We start from the raw sequence: 18,571 nt of genomic DNA on the forward strand, positions 1-18,571 counted from the left end.
GCTTCCTCAAATCATTGACCTAGTTCCCAGGGGTTTCCATTTCTTCACATTCTATAGTCGCGACGCTGTTATTCCCGGCGTGACTCCTCTTTGATTACGTCTTAGGAAGTCAAGGCTCTATAAAGTCTAGGTAGGTAGTATCTTTAGTCATTTTTGTTCTTTTGTTGCCGAGCTACCAGGCGAGGGATCTATTTGCCACACCGTTAAACATTATCATGTCGTAGCTCCTATGATAATAAATCAAACGCACTGTAATTCAGCAAATAATTGAGTGGCAAATAACGTCCTCGTGTGCTTTCTGCGAATGCCAACGAAAGAGCCAAAATGGCGGGCGATTATACATTAAGTATTTATCCAGCCTTAGGAAATGCGTAACACCTTCATCAGCGAATCACAAGACGCACACGTTTAAATGTAGCCGACCTGCAACGTGATTGGCTGCCGTAAATTAGAGCGACGGGACTATAGGTCCCCAAATTCATTTTATTCATGTTCCGTTTAACTCGCCTTGGTCTATTTCCATATATCTGTCCTAGTGTAATAGTGTAATAAGATAAGACTATAAGACAATGAATACAAGAGAATTAAAGTGAAAAAAAAATCTGAACAAATGAGAAGTAGAATGAGAGAGAAATTGCAAGTGTAATTAAGTGAATGAGATATTTCATGTTTTTCAGTGTTGTAGGTTGGGAGTAGTATCAGGGGTACTATAACTGTAGGAGTATTATAGAAATAAATATATGGAAAGAGATAATAAAATAGGAAATTTAGGAGTGAAGCGAAGAGAAAGGGATCAATACGTAAATAAACAGAGGATAGAAAAAAAAAGTAATGTGAGTGTTGTAGAATAGAGTAAACGGAAAAGTCAGCAAGTAAAGTAGGAGAAAATAGCTGGATAATAATGATTAGGAGTAGGTAGGTTTTGAGGGTAGAGAAGAAAATAAATAAATAATGCAAATTATTAAGGAAGGAATATGCAATATTTAATAGGTGAGCGAAAAATGGAAGGGAGACAGTCTAGGTAGGAGGGAGAGAATAGAAGAGGATAGAGAGGGAAGGACATAGAGCAATTCAGTTATAACAGACATTAGAAAGTAATCAAGAAACACTCGGCAAAGAATACATTAATAGAAAAGAGTTTATGTATTAAAGGGATGGTGGACTGAAAAACAGAAATGTGAAGGTCCACCATAACTGTGAATTGTAAAGTTGACTGACATAAATATATCATATCATATATCATATCATATATCTGTCCGGCTATTTCTTGTTGAGAATTACGAGCAAGATTTTTTTCCACGGTTAGTTCGCCGGCGTAACGCCCAACCCCCAACCTGGAGGACCAGATCTCCCTATTTATAACCCCAGGAGGCAGGGTGGCCCAGCTATACCCCCAGGCACTGGGTACCCATTTTTGTCGCCTTCTACGACATGCAAGAGCTACATTGGGACTATTCTAACCCGGTCACCACATGGGGGCAGCGGCTTCTTATTTTTGGAAATTTCTTCCACGCAGGAAGTGGGTCATGGTTCGAAACATGTTAATCTGAAGGCTCAAGATCACACGTCTATATGCAAGGTATGGTAGGAGTTCCATTCCTCCCAATTCCTGTTTTTTTTTCGTTGGTTCTTCGATAAGTGTGGGGTATCGTATTGTCCTGTTGCAAAAGAATTCAATTTCGATTAACTGATGCAGAGTAGGCCTACTTCTGTCCCAAGAGTTCATGAACTCGTTCTGGCTGTTGAGAATAAAAATCCGCATCGAATGGTGTGAATTACACTTTCAAAATTCCATCATACACGTAACATTACTTAGGAACCGAACCGACTTTGTTTAACGACGACTTTGGCAGACCGACGGGGATTGAATCACTGTTTCGAGGTGTCAGGGTTTTATCCATTTTCATCACGTGAAAATTCTTGTGATAAATCTAGAATTAGTCATAAGCTGACGACAGATATACAGGGTTTCTCCGGGCTAGTGTTACAAACTTTCAAAGATGATGGGGAAGAGCACATGTATCAATTTGAGATAAGGAACTCTGGTCCGGAAATGACTGAGTCGAAAGTTAAAAGCAAAAAGGGTTGTATGGAAATGAAATAATTTTATTCTTCTGTACACCTTATTTATGTGTATTTATCTGTACATCTTACACATACTGTATTCATCTGACGTTGTTTACGTTGTCTACTTACAATATTCCATTCAGTGCGCTGTCTGAGGGCTGGGGACAGGAAAGTACACTAAAGCAATGCAGATAGTATAATGTGTAACGGATATGGTCGGTCCTGATATGCAAATCTGTAGACAGCAGTGTATGCGTACAAGTTGCAGTGTCCAGTCGATCTGTCATAGTGAAATGGAGGAGTGCACGAGAGCGGAATATGCAGACATGATTTTCGAATACGGATGAGCCAATAGGAACAGTAGACAAGCTCACAGATTGTATCGGGCCTAGTACCCACGTAGGAGACATCCGGCCCATACCATCTTTCCACGACTGTTCCAAAGGTTAAGGGAAGGAGGGCACGTGTTGCCAAATTACAATTCCATTTCCACACAACTATTTTTGCTTATAACTTTCGATTCAGTCATTTCCGAACCAGGGTTCCTTATCTCAAATTGATACATGTGCCCTTTCCCATAATCCCTGAAAGTTTGTAACACTAGCCCGGAAACTCCCTCTATGTTCTATTAGTCCACCTTCAGGGAAGGGCACGGACTGGAACTGTCTTCGCACGCAGGCCACTTGGTTGGGCCCATTGTATTACCGGGATGGAATGGTGTGCATGTCCTAAGGTCCTCCGCTACAGATCTTTCTACGCGTCGCCTCCGAATTCGCCCATAGTCTAAATGATCCCTTTACCATTCCGCGTAGGCATCACTGCGGTCCCTCAACTCCGCCCCACGAGTTACCAAGAGCCCATTGGAGAGCCCAAGGTGCATCGCGCTACCACCAACAACGAATGACCACATGTCCACGGGGTCCAAGTTCGGAGAAAGCCCGAAACCTGTAAAAGAAACGGAGATGATGAAAGAGGAGAAGTGTTTACTATTTTAGACATCTAAAAAGGCAGCAACGTATAGGGACTTACTATTTAAATACACAAATTATAGGCATTATACAAAATATACCCACTTCATATTACCTAAAACGAATTGAAACTTGAATAGCATATGTTTGATTAAGGTGTTTAAGGACCAAATTTTTGTGTTGGATGTATATTTTTTTTGCACGCATCAATACTTATAATATCAAGCGGTGTTGTCACATTTTCGTTGTAATAATTAGATTATTTTATAATTATTTTTACATCAATATTATTTTATATTTTTTATGACCATCTATTGTGAATAAATTTTAAGCTATAATATGACTTTTAATTAACACTACTAATCTGAGGAGAAGGCCTAATCAATAAACAAACTCTTACCTTATCTCTTCAAACGAAAGCGTCGTCTTTGACATCGACTGGGTATTAATTGAACGCTGCGACTATAACAATTTAGTATTCCAATTCGTATATTATGTCTACTATAGGGCTTACGTATTGATAAAACAAAAGTTATATTGCCAAAATCTTGAACAATATTGGCAATAATAGATTATATAACTAATTAAAACAGATTTGTAGGAAGTTTTAAAAAATAAAAGTATTCGTAATACTGTAATACGAGTAGAAGTATACCACAAAATATTGACACATTAAAGCCAAAAATGTGAAATTATTTAAGGACTACTAATTTCTTGGGGGGTATTGATGATATTTCTGTCTGGAATCGGATTATTAGTACAGTTGGTATATTTTATTTATTTTTTATTTTATTGGGTTATTTTACGACGCTGTATCAACATCTTGGTTATTTAGCGTCTGAATGAGATGAAGGTGATAATGCCGGTGAAATGAGTCCGGGGTCCAGCACCTAAAGTTACCCAGCATTTGCTTGCATTGGGTTGAGGGAAAACCCCGGAAAAAACCTCAACCAGGTAACTTGCCCCGACCGGGAATCGAACCCGGGCCACCTGGTTTCGCAGCCAGACGCGCTGACCATTACTCCACAGGTGTGGACCAGTTGGTTTAAATACACGGTTTATTTCACAGATTCAGTGGTGATGGTGGTGGTGCTTTCGATAAAAAAGTGATTTCGCAAGCAGAACGAATGTTGCAGGAGACCGTTGTAGCTTAATGATCCATATAAAGTAAGCCTCTTAACCCCTGTGGGTTTATATACTTACTTTTACAGGTTTCTCCTCTTGTCAGAGGTTACCCGATATTCCCAAACGTCTATTCCGTCTCTCCTGCCAACTGTTCTTTAGATCCACAGGTCCTGCATGTTTTGCATCATGAGACCTTCCCGTATAAGTCGTGGCCTTCCTTTTTTCCGGCGTCCTGGAGCCGACCAATAGGCTATATACGCACATAAGCCTTTCTTGGTCATCTGCCATTTAATTATCTCTTAGTATGTTCAAGCCATCTCAAACTTATCGTCACAACTCGTTTATAAACAGTTTCCTCAGCGTATATTAATTCTCTGGTTTCTACATTTCGTGCTGGATAACTTTCGGTGCTGGACCCCGGACTTATTTCACCGCCATTATCATCTTCATTTCATTCAGACGTTAAATAACTTGAGAGCGTCGTAAAATAGCCATCCCTCCCTCCCCCTCCCCCCAAAACATCCAATTTTGATTGTCCGCAATTTACTGTAATTGTCCAATTGTAAATGAATCTTAGAGGTTAAACATTAATTAGGAATCATTATCTGAAATGGGATAAATAAATCAACTACCTTTGTAACAAACTACGTAGAATTATATATTACTTTTTCTGCCTTCATAGGAAAGACTGGAGAAAGCTGGGTTTACAGTGAAAGACCTTCCCTTGGACAGAACACTATGAATGAATGGAATATATTACTTTGTTCAGTTACGAAATTACTTACCAGTGGATGAGCTACGTACAGTTTACCTTGCCTTAATTCAGTCTATAACCCAATATGGATATTAGCCACCGGCGTGGCTCAGTCGGTTAAGGCGCTTGCCTGCCGGTCTGAAGTTGCGCGGGTTCGATCCCCGCTTGGGCTGATTACCTGATTGGGTTTTTTCCGAGGTTTTCCCCAACCGTAAGGTGAATGCCATGTAATCTATGGCGAATCCTCGGCCTCATCTCGCCAAATATCATCTCGCTATCACCAATCTCATCGACGCTAAATAACCTCGTAGTTGATACAGCGTCGTTAAATAACCAATTAAAACAAAAAATATGGAATATTAGGGTGGGATGGAAGACCTGCTTATAAAACTAACGTTAATCCACTAGATTTATTACAGAGAAGAATAATTAAAAATGTCTAAAAAAAACTATTGATCATTCTCAAACACAAAACCAAAGGCATGGATACAACACGTTTGTTTGAATCCAAGTATTTAACGAGCACTTGTTTTCAACCATAGTACTAATATCTGCCCTAGAATTTATAACAAATTAATAAAGAAATGCCCACATCTATTTACCTTCAACAGTTTGAAATTGTAAGGAAGTATTTAATCAATTTGTTATGAGTAATTATTCATTTTTAGATGTTATTTTATCGTTATTTAGGATGCATTTAAATTTATTTGTATCGAATCCTTTCCTCTTTCAGGGGAATGCTAGAATTTTGTTAATTTATAATTTCTTTGCATTGTATTTTTCTGCCAATAAAATATTATATTATTATATTGGTAATTCGATAAATAAACAGCCATTGGAACCCTATTCAACTTGAATATTCTCAGGCTTCTACGCAATACATCTATTTCTACAGCGTTGATTGATGTTTCATTATCTGTGTAACAGTCCAACTCTCAAGTTACATCGATCTTCTTTTTAGTTTGTTTGGACAGATCTGTACTTCAAAAAATCAAGTTTAATGCCTGGATAGTAGCTCTTGCCTGCATTACTCATTGCGAAACTTAAGATACACATGTATCATTCCTGCAATTATATGGATTCCAGATACCTGAACTTCTCTACAGTTCTTATAACAAACAACCTGTTCTAGTCTGGTCTCGACACTCGTCCCAAAGTAAAATAATCTGTTTTGTGCAGTTTGCCTCGAGTCCCCACACTGTTCATAAATCTTCAAAACACTTCTCATTCTAAAATTCTACATCTTCCAACTCCAGTTACCACTTGAACATCAGCTAATGACAGATAGCATCAGTTTATCGTATATTTCTACACACATTCCTCTGCATAATCTATTTCATTTGAATTTAAAACTGGTGACCGCTAATCCTCTCTAGGTATCTGCGTAGACACCTGTACGGTGAAAATTTGGAGTGAAATCACAGGGAAAAACAGGAACAGTTCTGTATGGCATTTAGCAGTAGTTTATTTTAGGAAACCATATTTCATTCGAGTTCTTGATCCAGTATATTTTGAATGAAGTAGGCGACATGCTACATCCCCTTGTGTAATCCTTTGTTTATAACAGACTCTTAGCTCTTAGGGTATTCACTATTCTCTTACACACTTTTATACATGCTCGAGAGTTTAATATTAATCTACTCTCTGGATGAACGATGTCATTGCTTCATCAGTTCCCATCCTTTCCAAAGATGATAGTCTATTATTAAGCATGTTCTATTTATAGGAACAGAATCGTATGCTTTCCCCAGCTCCACAAATATTAGATTGAGTTCGTTTCCTTCGACCGCCATTTTTTCCATTGCCTGCCGTTCTGTGAAAAGGTGGTCAAGGGATGATTTGCCCTCCTTAAAAATCAGCATCTTCAGAAATAAGTAGCCATTATATCAGTATTAATTTAAAAGAGGTAATTAAAATTTCAAATTTGTCTTGACCAGAAGGCTTTATCCTTCCTGTGTAGGCCTATGTATTACAGTAGTGAAGAAGTAGAGAATCCTGCAACTGAATTTAAAAGCCGGTAATTGATTTCCATTGGTTTAACATTCATTGAGGAGCGCTCACTGTTGCCATTATTACAAGATTTGGAGGGGGGGGGGTGACGTTTAATCGCTTTTTTTTTCCTCAGTAAAATGCATAAAGCTTAGATGAAACTTAAAGCATTATGCCTTGTGTTTAATATTTGTAAATTATGTTGTATTATAATTTTAACTCAACAGTTGCGAGCGTCGTTAAATACAACATAACATTATAATTTTAAAATTATAAATTATTTCAATCCATATAGCCCTGTTGATCAAAGTTAAGCTTTCAACAGTGTAAGTAAATTAATGTTTTCATAGCATTAACAGAGGGTTTAAATACGTTTCACAATTCTCTTTGTTTCTTTATCTTCGTCTTCAATTGAGCCGTTCAGAGCAAAAGTGGTGTAAGTCAAAATTGGGTAATGAGGTTTAAAGTAAAAATTCTGTAAAATACAGCACAAAGTAGCAATTAAAATGTCCTTCTTGCTATCCACTGACTACTAATAGTTTAAATAAATTGAATATTAATTGCTACTTTGCGCTGTATTATACAGAATGTTTACTTTAACACTCATTACCCATTTTTGACTTACACCACTTCTACTGCTACTTACAGACTTGTTACTAAATCTACGTATTACTCTGAAGAGATTTATTAAATCTACATACTTAGACTTCAACAAACAAAATTTGATAACACAATCCCAAGGGAAAAAATGGAACTCTCTGCATCAAAATCCACAGTTAATTCCCGATTTACCACGAAAATCGTCTGTAGCTGCATTTAGATTGGCAACAGGCCATGATTGTTTGGCTAAACACCTGCATAGAATTGGAATATATCAGTCCCCTAACTGCCCATTGTGCAACTCAAACCAAGAAATGGATTCGGAACACCTCAAAATCTGTGCTTCATTGGCTGGTCATGATAATATCTTTGAAAAATATTGGAGAGCAAGAGGTCAAATGACTTTATTGTCAAACGCCTGGCATTAGAAAACAACAACTACTTCTGCTCTGAACGGCTAAATTCATGTAAGCCTAGAATGCATTGCATCTTGTTCAGAGTTTCCTCCTAGTCACCTTGGACCTTCTTATATCTCGATCTCAAACTCTGTTATTTCCGGCGTGACTCCTCCTCTTTGCTTACGCCTTAGGAAGTGAAGGCTCTGTAAAGTCTAGGCAGATAGTATCGTTCGCCATTTTGTTCTTTCGTTGCCGAGCTACCATACGAGGAATCTATTTGCCACACCGTTAAACATTATCTTGCCGTAGCTCCTATGATAATAAATCAAACGAACTGTAATTCAGCAAATAATTGAGCGGAAAATAACGTCTTCGTGTGCTTTCTGCGAACGCCAACGAAAGAGCCAAAATGGCGGGCGATTATATTAAGTATTTATCGAGCCTTAAGAAATGAATAACGTCTTCCTCAGCGAATCACAAGACGCACACGTTTAAATGTAGCCGACCTGCAACGCGATTGGCTGCCGGAAATTAGAGCGACGGGACTTTAGTTCCTATTTTTATTGCTCATTGATGTATTTGACCGTTCTTTAATCTTACTACCTGCATAATATACTTCAACCGTTTGTATTTGTATTGTCACCAGCGGATTGCATGTACAGAGGTGTAAAAATTGTTAGAATAATCTTAATTTTAAAGGTTTTTTAATAGTTCCTTCACAAATATTAATTGAATTGATGAATATTGGTATATATTACTATACTGATGTAGGATATATTTACTACTAACAATGCCGGAAAGCATTGTTGTACATTGGTATTTTTCTTATTTTACAATTGTTATGGGAATTCAGAAATTATTATATTATGTTGGCGGAATTGGAAACATAAAAAATTGTATGCACAAAACAGATGTATACGTTCATTTGAACCTTCACAACAATGTAAACGCAAAGAAGAATTTGTTTAAAGCATTTCTTAATTAATTTTTTATGTTTCCAATTCCGCCAACATAATATAATAATTTCTGAATTCCCATAACAATTGTAAAATAAGAAAAATACCAATGTACAACAATGCTTTCCGGCATTGTTAGTAGTAAATATATCCTACATCAGTATAGTAATATTATATACCAATATGCATCAATTCAATGAATATTTGTGAAGGAACTATTAAAAAACCTTTAAAATTAAGATTATTCTAATAATTTTCACACCTCTGTAAGCTCATTTCAGTTCTTGTATTCGTTTTGTAATTTTATTTTGATCTCCGCAGTCTGTGTTCTTACTCTGGCCTTTACTAGTGAAGGTTGGGTGGGTGATGAATTTATTTAAAAGATATTAGTGACATAATAAACCAAGTTTTATTCTTACTCCCCGATTTAAACCACAGAAACGTGAGTTAATAAAAATGAACGCCTTTGGATATTGTACATACTATATATTTTTTATGTTTTCCCTATCTGACCCACGTTCTCTTGCGTGAGCTCCGTTTCTAACCATGGGAGACATAAGGGGAGAAATTATCAACATAACTCCCAGCAGAGAAGTCTCCCCCTCGGAATGAAGGTTTGTTTGTATGACTGGCGTCTGTATGTTGTATACAGATCCCTTCTGTATTTGTATTTTGCCTGCTTAGGTTGAACCATACTACGCTTCATTTTGTACACTCTGGTCAAGAATCTAGCATAAAGTTTCCGTTAAAAATCTGTTTGCGTAGATAATTCGACAAACTATTGTCTATTTCTGCTTTTAGACATATTGTACGACGTCACAGATAAATCAGCTATCATTGAAATCTTACTTCCGCTGCTGGACCCAGTTAAATTCACAAGGAAATTTCTCTTCTTTTAATGGATATGACTAGGGCTAGGATTGGATTTTGATGAAATTTCTTTTTCTAGTAAGCCAGAAACACTGCTGCTTTAGTATTTTATATGTTATGTGTTAAACAGAGTGTTTTAAGACATATTTGTTGGGACTTTTTTTGCATTTTTTGCCTCTTACAACTCATAAGAGCATCTTTTGTTTTATTCGGACATTTTTAGGCATTTTCATTTAATTTCGGCCATAGATCCCCATTATTAATATAAAATAATGTTTATTTCCTTTGATATTTTGTCTACATATTTTGCCCATTAATACCCATTATTTTTTTACTTGGTTATTTAACGACGCTGTATCAACTACGAGGTTATTTAGCGTCGATGGAATTGGTGATAGTGATATGATAATTGGTGAGATGAGGCCGAGGAGTCGCCATGGATTACCTGACATTTGCCTTACAGTTGGGAAAAACCTCGAAAAAACCCAACCAGAAAAACCTCGAAAAAACCCAACCAGATAATCAGTCCAAGCGGGAATCGAACCCGCGACCAGCGCAACTTCGGATAGACAGGCAAGCGCCTTAACCGACCAAGGTACCCCGGTGGCTAATGCCCATTATTTTGTATAATATTTTAATCATTTTTCTACACAAATATTGCTATTTTAATGTAGTACATGTAGTACGCTCCAACCAATATAGACTTCTTTATACCTGCTAATTCCAGATAAGAGTGGCGTTGTGGTGGGCTACGTGGAAACTACATCAGGTAAAATAATTAGTTAAAATGTACCACTTTCAATTAGAAAAAATTATGTAAAATTAAATAAACTTAAATATTGGTATCAGAATTTAGTTTGATTACTAGTCTAAATTTAAGTAGCTAGTACAAAACTTCTTTTACTACTAAGCCAATTATGTATGAACAATAATTAGGGCATTTTTAAGGGAATTTTTGAAAGATTTTTAGTTCATAAATGCATTGTTTTTAGGACATTTTTTCATGATTTATAGGCCATAAAAATCCTAGCCCTAGATATAACTTATATCATATAAGGAGTCCATCTTTGATATTTTTCTTTCAGACCTACTAGTTTCTAGCTCGTTGATATTAACTGATAAAGTATTTCTTTGCTAGGCTGTAGCAATTGTCTTGCTTGTTCATGAGGAACCTACAGTACGGTACGCAATCTCACTACAGCGAGCTATAAAACAATGGATGATAAGGTGCGGAAAAGGTAGGGAAGGCAATACACAAATACCTATAAAGTAAGATATTATATTCCAATGACTCGGACTTGATTAACTTTCTTCATAGTGGATTCTATTTAACCATATTTGCATTCTCTGACTGTGGGAAAATATTTAATGTGTACCTACACCCTTTGCTGTACGGTCAGTTTTGTTAAAGTTTGTATTTTCTGTTGTTTTTAGGCCTACTTACGGTAGTCTAATGTATACAGTCACGAAGCTTGAGTTGATGAGGGTACTAGAAACAATAGACTGTGCCGGTACTGTTTCACATTGTATATGATGAGGCGATAGTAGCGATCCTAGTGGTTAGCAACTATCTATGGATGCATATTTCCTACGTATTGAGCTTCGAAAAAAGATAAAACCTATAAACATTAAGGACATTCAATCGTACAAAAATGTCATAACAACAGATCCAGAATTAAAGCTAATGATATCCCATTCAATAAAATAAATTATATCATTAATAATAAAATAAAAACCTGTAAAAACCAGAACAACTCTAAAAATAAGTAAAAAAATTAATCTAATAAAATAAATTGATATATACATCATAACCTAAGATAAATAAATTATATCTGACTGTATATAATAGACTATGGTGCTACCGTAGCTAATTAGAAAACAGTAGCGTGTGATTGTTTAATTGAACGATTTTTTTTAAACTTTCAATAGCCAAGTTACATAAAAAAAAGGGACTTCCAGCTCCTACTCTCACTAATGTTCATGAAAAGGGGGTGTTAAAATGCAGAAAATTTAATTTTTTGAATTTAAAGTACGCTGAAGTTCCATGTTTGTGTCTGTACAAAAGACTAAATAAATACAGTTATTTTGGTGGGCGTGTTTGCTGCTATGTCGAAAATTGAAAAATCGAAAGGGGATAATTGGAAGGAAAAATTTAAAGGTACGCAAAACGCGTCCTTGCAAGGGGTCGGGGGCTGTACGAAACTAAATATGTGAGCTCCAAGCCTGTTGGCCACTAGTCTCACTCCGGGTTACGCTGCTCCACTGAAGGAGCTCTAGAAAATTTTGAATGGGAAAACCGAAAATGGACGTAACCTCTTATGTACCACATACGCGAGGGGGACGGAATGTGATCATGTGATCACGGGACGGGGCGAGGAGGAGATGGCTGGTGTTTGCCGTTAGGATGGCAGGTGTTATCTTGCACATTGAAATGGGCTTAGCCATTTCGCAGTGCAAGTGGAGTCGTGAAGACTGTCATCTGTTGTTCGATGACAAGGCAAGTGAAGGCCGTCAGAAGAAGCGCCGTGAAATCTAAATCTGCAATTTGAGAGGTTCCCTGTCCTTTCAAATTGCGACCAATTGAGTGACCTCGTACATTTAATAGACAATTTATAGGTTCTGAACTATGTATTTAGCGATGGTGCTAACGATTTCGATAATTTAGATAATGTGTAATGAAAGTGTCATCAACAAAGTAAAGAATACATACCGCAATCTGTAGAGCATTACAACAATTTAATAAGTCTGATTGTAGGATGTTATTTCTTTAAGTAAGGTTTATGAAGGGAAATATAGAAAGGTATAACGCTAAAGCGGAATGCACTAGATACCGGCACTTACGTAAGTGTTTATTATTAGGGACCCAACTTTGCCCCACGAGGCTACAAGATTAAGTATTGCTGGAGTCTTTGTGCCACGAGGCTACAAGATTAAGTATTACTGAAGTTTTAATTGGATGACGCGTGTGCATATGCAAGCGAACTTCTATTTGGTGGAAGTTGGGCGAAACAAAACATGAACAATTTCAATAATTACACTAATATTTAAAATTTAAATTATTTACACTAGATTACGCTATTTTTACTATCATAAAAAAAATGTAGGCCTACATTGATCACATTATATTTACATTACTATGTACTGTGTGTATGTGTGTTTCTAATGTCTACCCACTTCACTTGCGTGTTTCAGTCTGAGAAGTATGAACCCTCGCGGACTCGACCCAGGGATGGTGCGGGCTGAACTCCACCGGGCGCTGGACGTCTGGGCAAAGAATTCCAAACTCACCTTCAGGGAAGTCAACGATGATAGAGCTGATATATTAGTATTTTTTGAAAGGTATGTATATATTACGTGAATTTTCATAAATCTGTCCACTGTCCTGGCCAGTTAGGCGATGGACCATTGAAAAATGTTGTTTTTGGTGACAAAGAATCACATTTTTTATTTATTTTTATGTTAAAAATTCTCGGCACTGCTGAAAAAAAAAAAAAGGATATTTGTCAAGTTGGGTGCTTCTGTAAGTACTTGGACATATATTTTGGGAGTCATTTTTAAAGACTTACGCAGAATTTAAACCTTTCCAACCATTGTCCCGCCCACTACCATGTAGTTTCAACAGCAGTTATTTAATTTTGGAGCTCCTGGTTTTCTTCCAAACTAGCTTCTGTATGAATGAGCAATTTTTTTTTTTCATTCTTCTAACATTGATTTAATGTCGGATTTAATAATCCCTAGCTAAACCTAATAATCCATTCAACTGATGTACAGTGCATTCAGAATAATAATAATAATAATAATAATAATAATAATAATAATAATAATAATAATAATGACGTCGCATCTACATACAACAGGGGAATCATCAGAGATCACTCGCACCTCCAGTAGAAACCCGAAGAAACCATCCCATTTGGAGAATTTTTTAAGTCCAGGTTTACGCTCAAACTAATCCATATAAATGTCCAAAGTCTACGGAATAAGGCACCCAACATGGAACTGATAAGTACAAGTGAAAATCCGGGTCTAAATTGTGTTAATGAGCATTGGTTAACTTTAACAGAAATCTCACTTCATATTCCTATCAAATTTCAATTAGGGAGTGCATATTGTCGCACAGGATTAACAAACGGCGGTGTATATATTTTCATAAAAAAGAATCTGAAATTCAAAGTAATAAATCTAGAGGCTTACTATATTGATAAAATATGTGAGGTCTGTGCGATCACATTAAGTGACCACAATATTACTCTAGTATCACTTTACCGTTCACCAAATAAAGATATTCCATTATTCTTTGAAAACTTTGAGGCAATCCTAGCTGCCATTAGTAAATGTAATACTAAAATAATTATTGGTACAGATTTAAATATTGATCTTACTCTATCAAGTAATGAAGCAGGATACTTCTCAAACTTGCTTAGGTCTTATAATTTGTATCCCACTAGCCTTAGCCCAACTAGATATGAGCCTTGAATGATTTCTGGCATTATAGTTTAGTTTCCTGAAGAGATTATGACATGAATGTTTGAAATGAGCAACTTCTTGGATAAGACATGTAGGCGTTTTCATAAATTCTACTTTTGTGTATACGTATGTTTATCTAGGTAAAGAATGTGAAAATGAGTACAAAGGAATCTATCTTCTTTTCATTACAATGCCATGTGATTAGCACTTTCTCATATAGTGTTTGTTTGTATAATTTGAGTGAATGTCATCTCTGTTCATTCTTATTACGAGTTTTTAGTAATATTCATTTGTTCATTGGGCAGATCTTTCACTGCAAGCCCAGCATTCTTCAATCTTTCCTATTTTCCGACCTTCTCTTAGTCCCAGCATACGATCCACCCGAAGTTTTTTTTAATAGGTTATTTTACGACGCTTTATCAACATCTTCGGTTATTTAGCGTCTGAATGAGATGAAGATGATAATGCCGGGGAAAGGAGTCCGGGATCCAGCGCGAAAGTTACCCAGCATTTGCTCATATTGGATTGAGGGAAAACCCCGGAAAAAACCTCAACCAGGTAACTTGCCCCGACCGGGAATCGAACCCGGGCCACCTGGTTTCGCGGCCAGACGCGCTGACCGTTACTCCACAGGTGTGGACTCCACCCGAAGTCTGTCATCTGATATCTTCTTCTGTTCCGAACTTTTCATTCGTTTACCATTCCTTTCAGTGCACCCTTCAATAGTCAGTTCCTTCTCAGTCAGTGACCCAATCAATTCCTTTTTCTTTTCTTGATTAGTTTCAGCATAATTCTTTCTTCACCCATTCATTCCAACACAGCTTCATTTTTTATTGTCTGTTCATTTCACATTCTCCATTCTTCTCCATATCCACATTTCAAATGCTTCTATACGCTTCTCTTCACTTCGTCGTGGCCCGGGTTCGAATCCCGGGCGGGGCTAATTACCTGGTTGAGGTTTTTCCGGGATTTTCACTCAACCCAATATGAACAAATGCTGGACCCCAGATTCATTTCACCGGTATTATCACCTTCATTTCATTCAGACGCTAAATAACCAGATATGTTGATAGAGCGTCGTAAAACTACCCACCGAAGAAAGAAAAAGCCACACTCCACACAAAACACTTCACTATTCACTCCCTTAGTTCTATTTCCAGAGGTCCGCAGAATATGCTCTATTTCTATTACTTCTATTGACTTCTTGGCAGCACCTAATATCACTGCTTACAGTATACCCCAAATATTTGAAGCTGTCCACTCGCTCTACTACATCATTTAGTACTGTATGTGTTCATGAAATAACTATCAGCTTTTACTTTTCATTATGTTATTACTTACTTATGGCTTTTAAGGAACCTGGAGGTTTATTGTCACCCTCACATAAGCCCTATCCTGGTCCCTATCCTGAGCAAGATTAATCCAGTCCCTACCATCAATATCCCACCTCCCTCAAATCCGTTTGAATATTATCCTCCCATCTACGTCTCGGCCTCCCCAAAGGTTCATTATTTCATTACTTATAACAATTTTTAAATAAATATTGCTTTTTGTCAAGTTTGTTTCTATTATTTTAAAATAAAAAAAAATTAACTTAGATATACAAAGCCGTTTTATTACATTTTTCGTAAGTGTCGTGATAAAAAAATGGTGTGGGGTGCGTTAGTGGTACGGTTTCAGTAAAAGGCCGTTTAAGGAGTATGAAAGACAAAAAAGATTGGGAACCCTGGACACACCTTCCATTTTCCAACGATTACGGGACACACTAGCCTACTTGCTTCACTTCTGGCTGTGTAATGAGGATGATGATGGTCACTTTGAGCATTTATTGTAATTAACTGAACATTCATAATCATAATAAATTAATGCGAAAAACGAAACATCACGCCCAATAACAACTTCCTCTGCTCTCATTTTTCACCTACACATGCCCAGTAGAATAATCTCTCAACCTGATTTTCCTGCCTATGGATATTAAACAAAAAAATTTTTTTTTTGGTCTCATATTCCTGGAAGTTTGGGTTTGTAATATTTTAACATGCTGTATATGCCTATGAATACAATGCATTGTTCAAACAGTGCACCTTAAGTTAGCGGTACAGGTATCCGCAGGTGTTGCATCCTTATCTGGAATATCGTAACATTTTCTTCCTCCGAAACATCCTCCATCAGCAAAGCGATAAAAAAGAAACAAACAAAAGAACCGTAGAACAGCCAACGATCATGTTGAAACATGTTTTAGAGAAACGTTTCATGATTTTCTGCCTTCTTACATAAAATTACTTACTGGTAATTAATATTCGAGTGGGTAGAAATCGGTACCGATACTAAAATGTCATAATTACTACGTGAGTACGAATGATAACTCATTTCAAACCTCCTAATGAATATTCATATTATGCAATTAGAACATTGATTTTTAAAATGGTATAAGCCTAGTATGCATTACTCTCCCCTGCGCAAGTAGCCATTTTCCTTCCATTGACATTAAATTATTTCTCGCATGGATTACCTTTCTGGTCTAAAGTAGATCCACTTTTATGATGCACCATGAACAGGGGCAGGTATTTATGGAGATTAATTTTATCATTTGTGTTTTTTAATATTGGTGTCAGTGGAGATTGTTGAAGATTGATTTGTACTCTTGGCGGAGATTAATGAAAATTTTGGAAAATACAATTATTTTGGAATTTGAGTATTAACTCAGTAATGAATATTACTTTCCAAATAATTAACATTAAAGGTTAGTTGGATTCTGGTAAAGGTGCGGTATGACCATAGACAATATTTGTTGGATTAAGACCATTTATGCCCATAACTTTTTCTTGTCGAATATTTTCATAATTTTCGCATCACCACATGAAACTGAAATGAAAGTTAATTATTGTGCTGCAGGTCCCTTTGATTCTTCCAGTATACACAACAATGAAATAAAAGTTAATTTTGTAATTCATTCCTTTGCATTTTTTCAGAAAAATAGTTAATGCAGACTGTTGCGAAAACGCAACACTAGGCAGGTAGGGGTTAACACACATTCGTTAAAAAACGAAGAAAACCTGCAGCCCTCAAATTAGCACTTTCAAATTATTGAAATGTTGAATTCTCCGTCTTTTGAGTTCAATAATGTAATCAGAACACCTGGAATACCATGTAATGTAGCCTATTTGGTTATATAACAAATTCAAGTGGAAAAAAAAAAATCGAAAAAAAAAACAATATAAAACGACGCAATAGTAATAATCCGCGAATATGTTCATATTTCGCTATTAGAACTCTTTCGCGATTTGTCGTGATTGTTTTATCCGCAAATTATTAGAATAAATTAATTCGTAAAGATTAGTAAAAATCTATTGTATATCTATTGTGTCGTGATTTTGGCGATCTCCATAAATACTATGGAACAACGTCGAAGTCGACAAACTGATTACGACTTTCGCGTTTTTCCTAGAGAAGAAGAGACACTTCAGTTCAAACGAGAATGGAAACCCAAGCCGAAGTAGTCGTAATTAATGCCTTCCATTCTAAAAGTGAATCTTTAAAGAATTAGCAAAAACCCAGTAAATAATTGTATGAATGATGTATTAAGTAAGCAAGTCGATTTTTATTATACGAGTACATTGTGTCAGTACATTTATGTAATTTGTTTCAGGGGTTATCACGGTGATGGTTACCCTTTCGATGGTCCAGGACAAATTCTAGCACATGCCTTTTTTCCTGGTGGTGGACGTGGTGGCGATGCACATTTCGATGAGGAAGAAACGTGGTTGATTATGGACGGCGACAACCACCAAGGTACATTGAGACTACGCACACGTAGATAGGAATGTTACTGATAAGAAAACACTGCAATATTATTGGAGATTGTAGGCCTGCACAGTAATATTACATGTTCAATAAATTAAAGTCCAACCACTAACGAAATGTAAGCATAGAATTTCATGAGAGACTTTTGTCTAATAGTTTTAGAAATACTGATAATACATATGACAAAGATGAACACAGGGTATTTTAAAAAGCTAACTTTAAGTTACTTGAATACAAAATTTATAAATGTTTACCACATACGATGTATATTATATTATATTATATTATATTATATTATATTATATTATATTATATTATATTATATTATATTATATTATATTATATTATATTATATTATATTATATTTATATTATATTGTATTATATTATATACAAATCTGTGAGCACAATAATGTGCCTTGATTAATAGTAAAGTATAAATGAAATCACATCAAAACATAATCGTAAAATTACCACACATCACTAAGATTAAAAAAGTCATCAGTGTCATAAAAATATCTGTCAATCAGTCGTTTCCGAAAAATATTCTTATCTAAAAAAAAATAGTTCCTTG

General features: G+C 36.2%; 1 protein-coding gene across 1 annotated transcript in view; it reads left to right on the forward strand.

Moving 5' to 3' along the window:
- LOC138705118 (matrix metalloproteinase-2-like) overlaps nt 1–18,571 on the forward strand; it is a 672,465-nt gene that overhangs the window by 625,714 nt on the left and 28,180 nt on the right. The window contains exons 4-5 of the mRNA XM_069833774.1: nt 12,920–13,066; nt 17,844–17,986. Coding sequence (XP_069689875.1) covers nt 12,920–13,066; nt 17,844–17,986 — 290 coding nt within the window. The remainder of the gene's footprint in view (nt 1–12,919; nt 13,067–17,843; nt 17,987–18,571) is intronic.

Source organism: Periplaneta americana, chromosome 1 (genome assembly GCF_040183065.1).
Source record: "Periplaneta americana isolate PAMFEO1 chromosome 1, P.americana_PAMFEO1_priV1, whole genome shotgun sequence".
Classification (NCBI taxonomy): Eukaryota; Metazoa; Arthropoda; class Insecta; order Blattodea; family Blattidae; genus Periplaneta; species Periplaneta americana.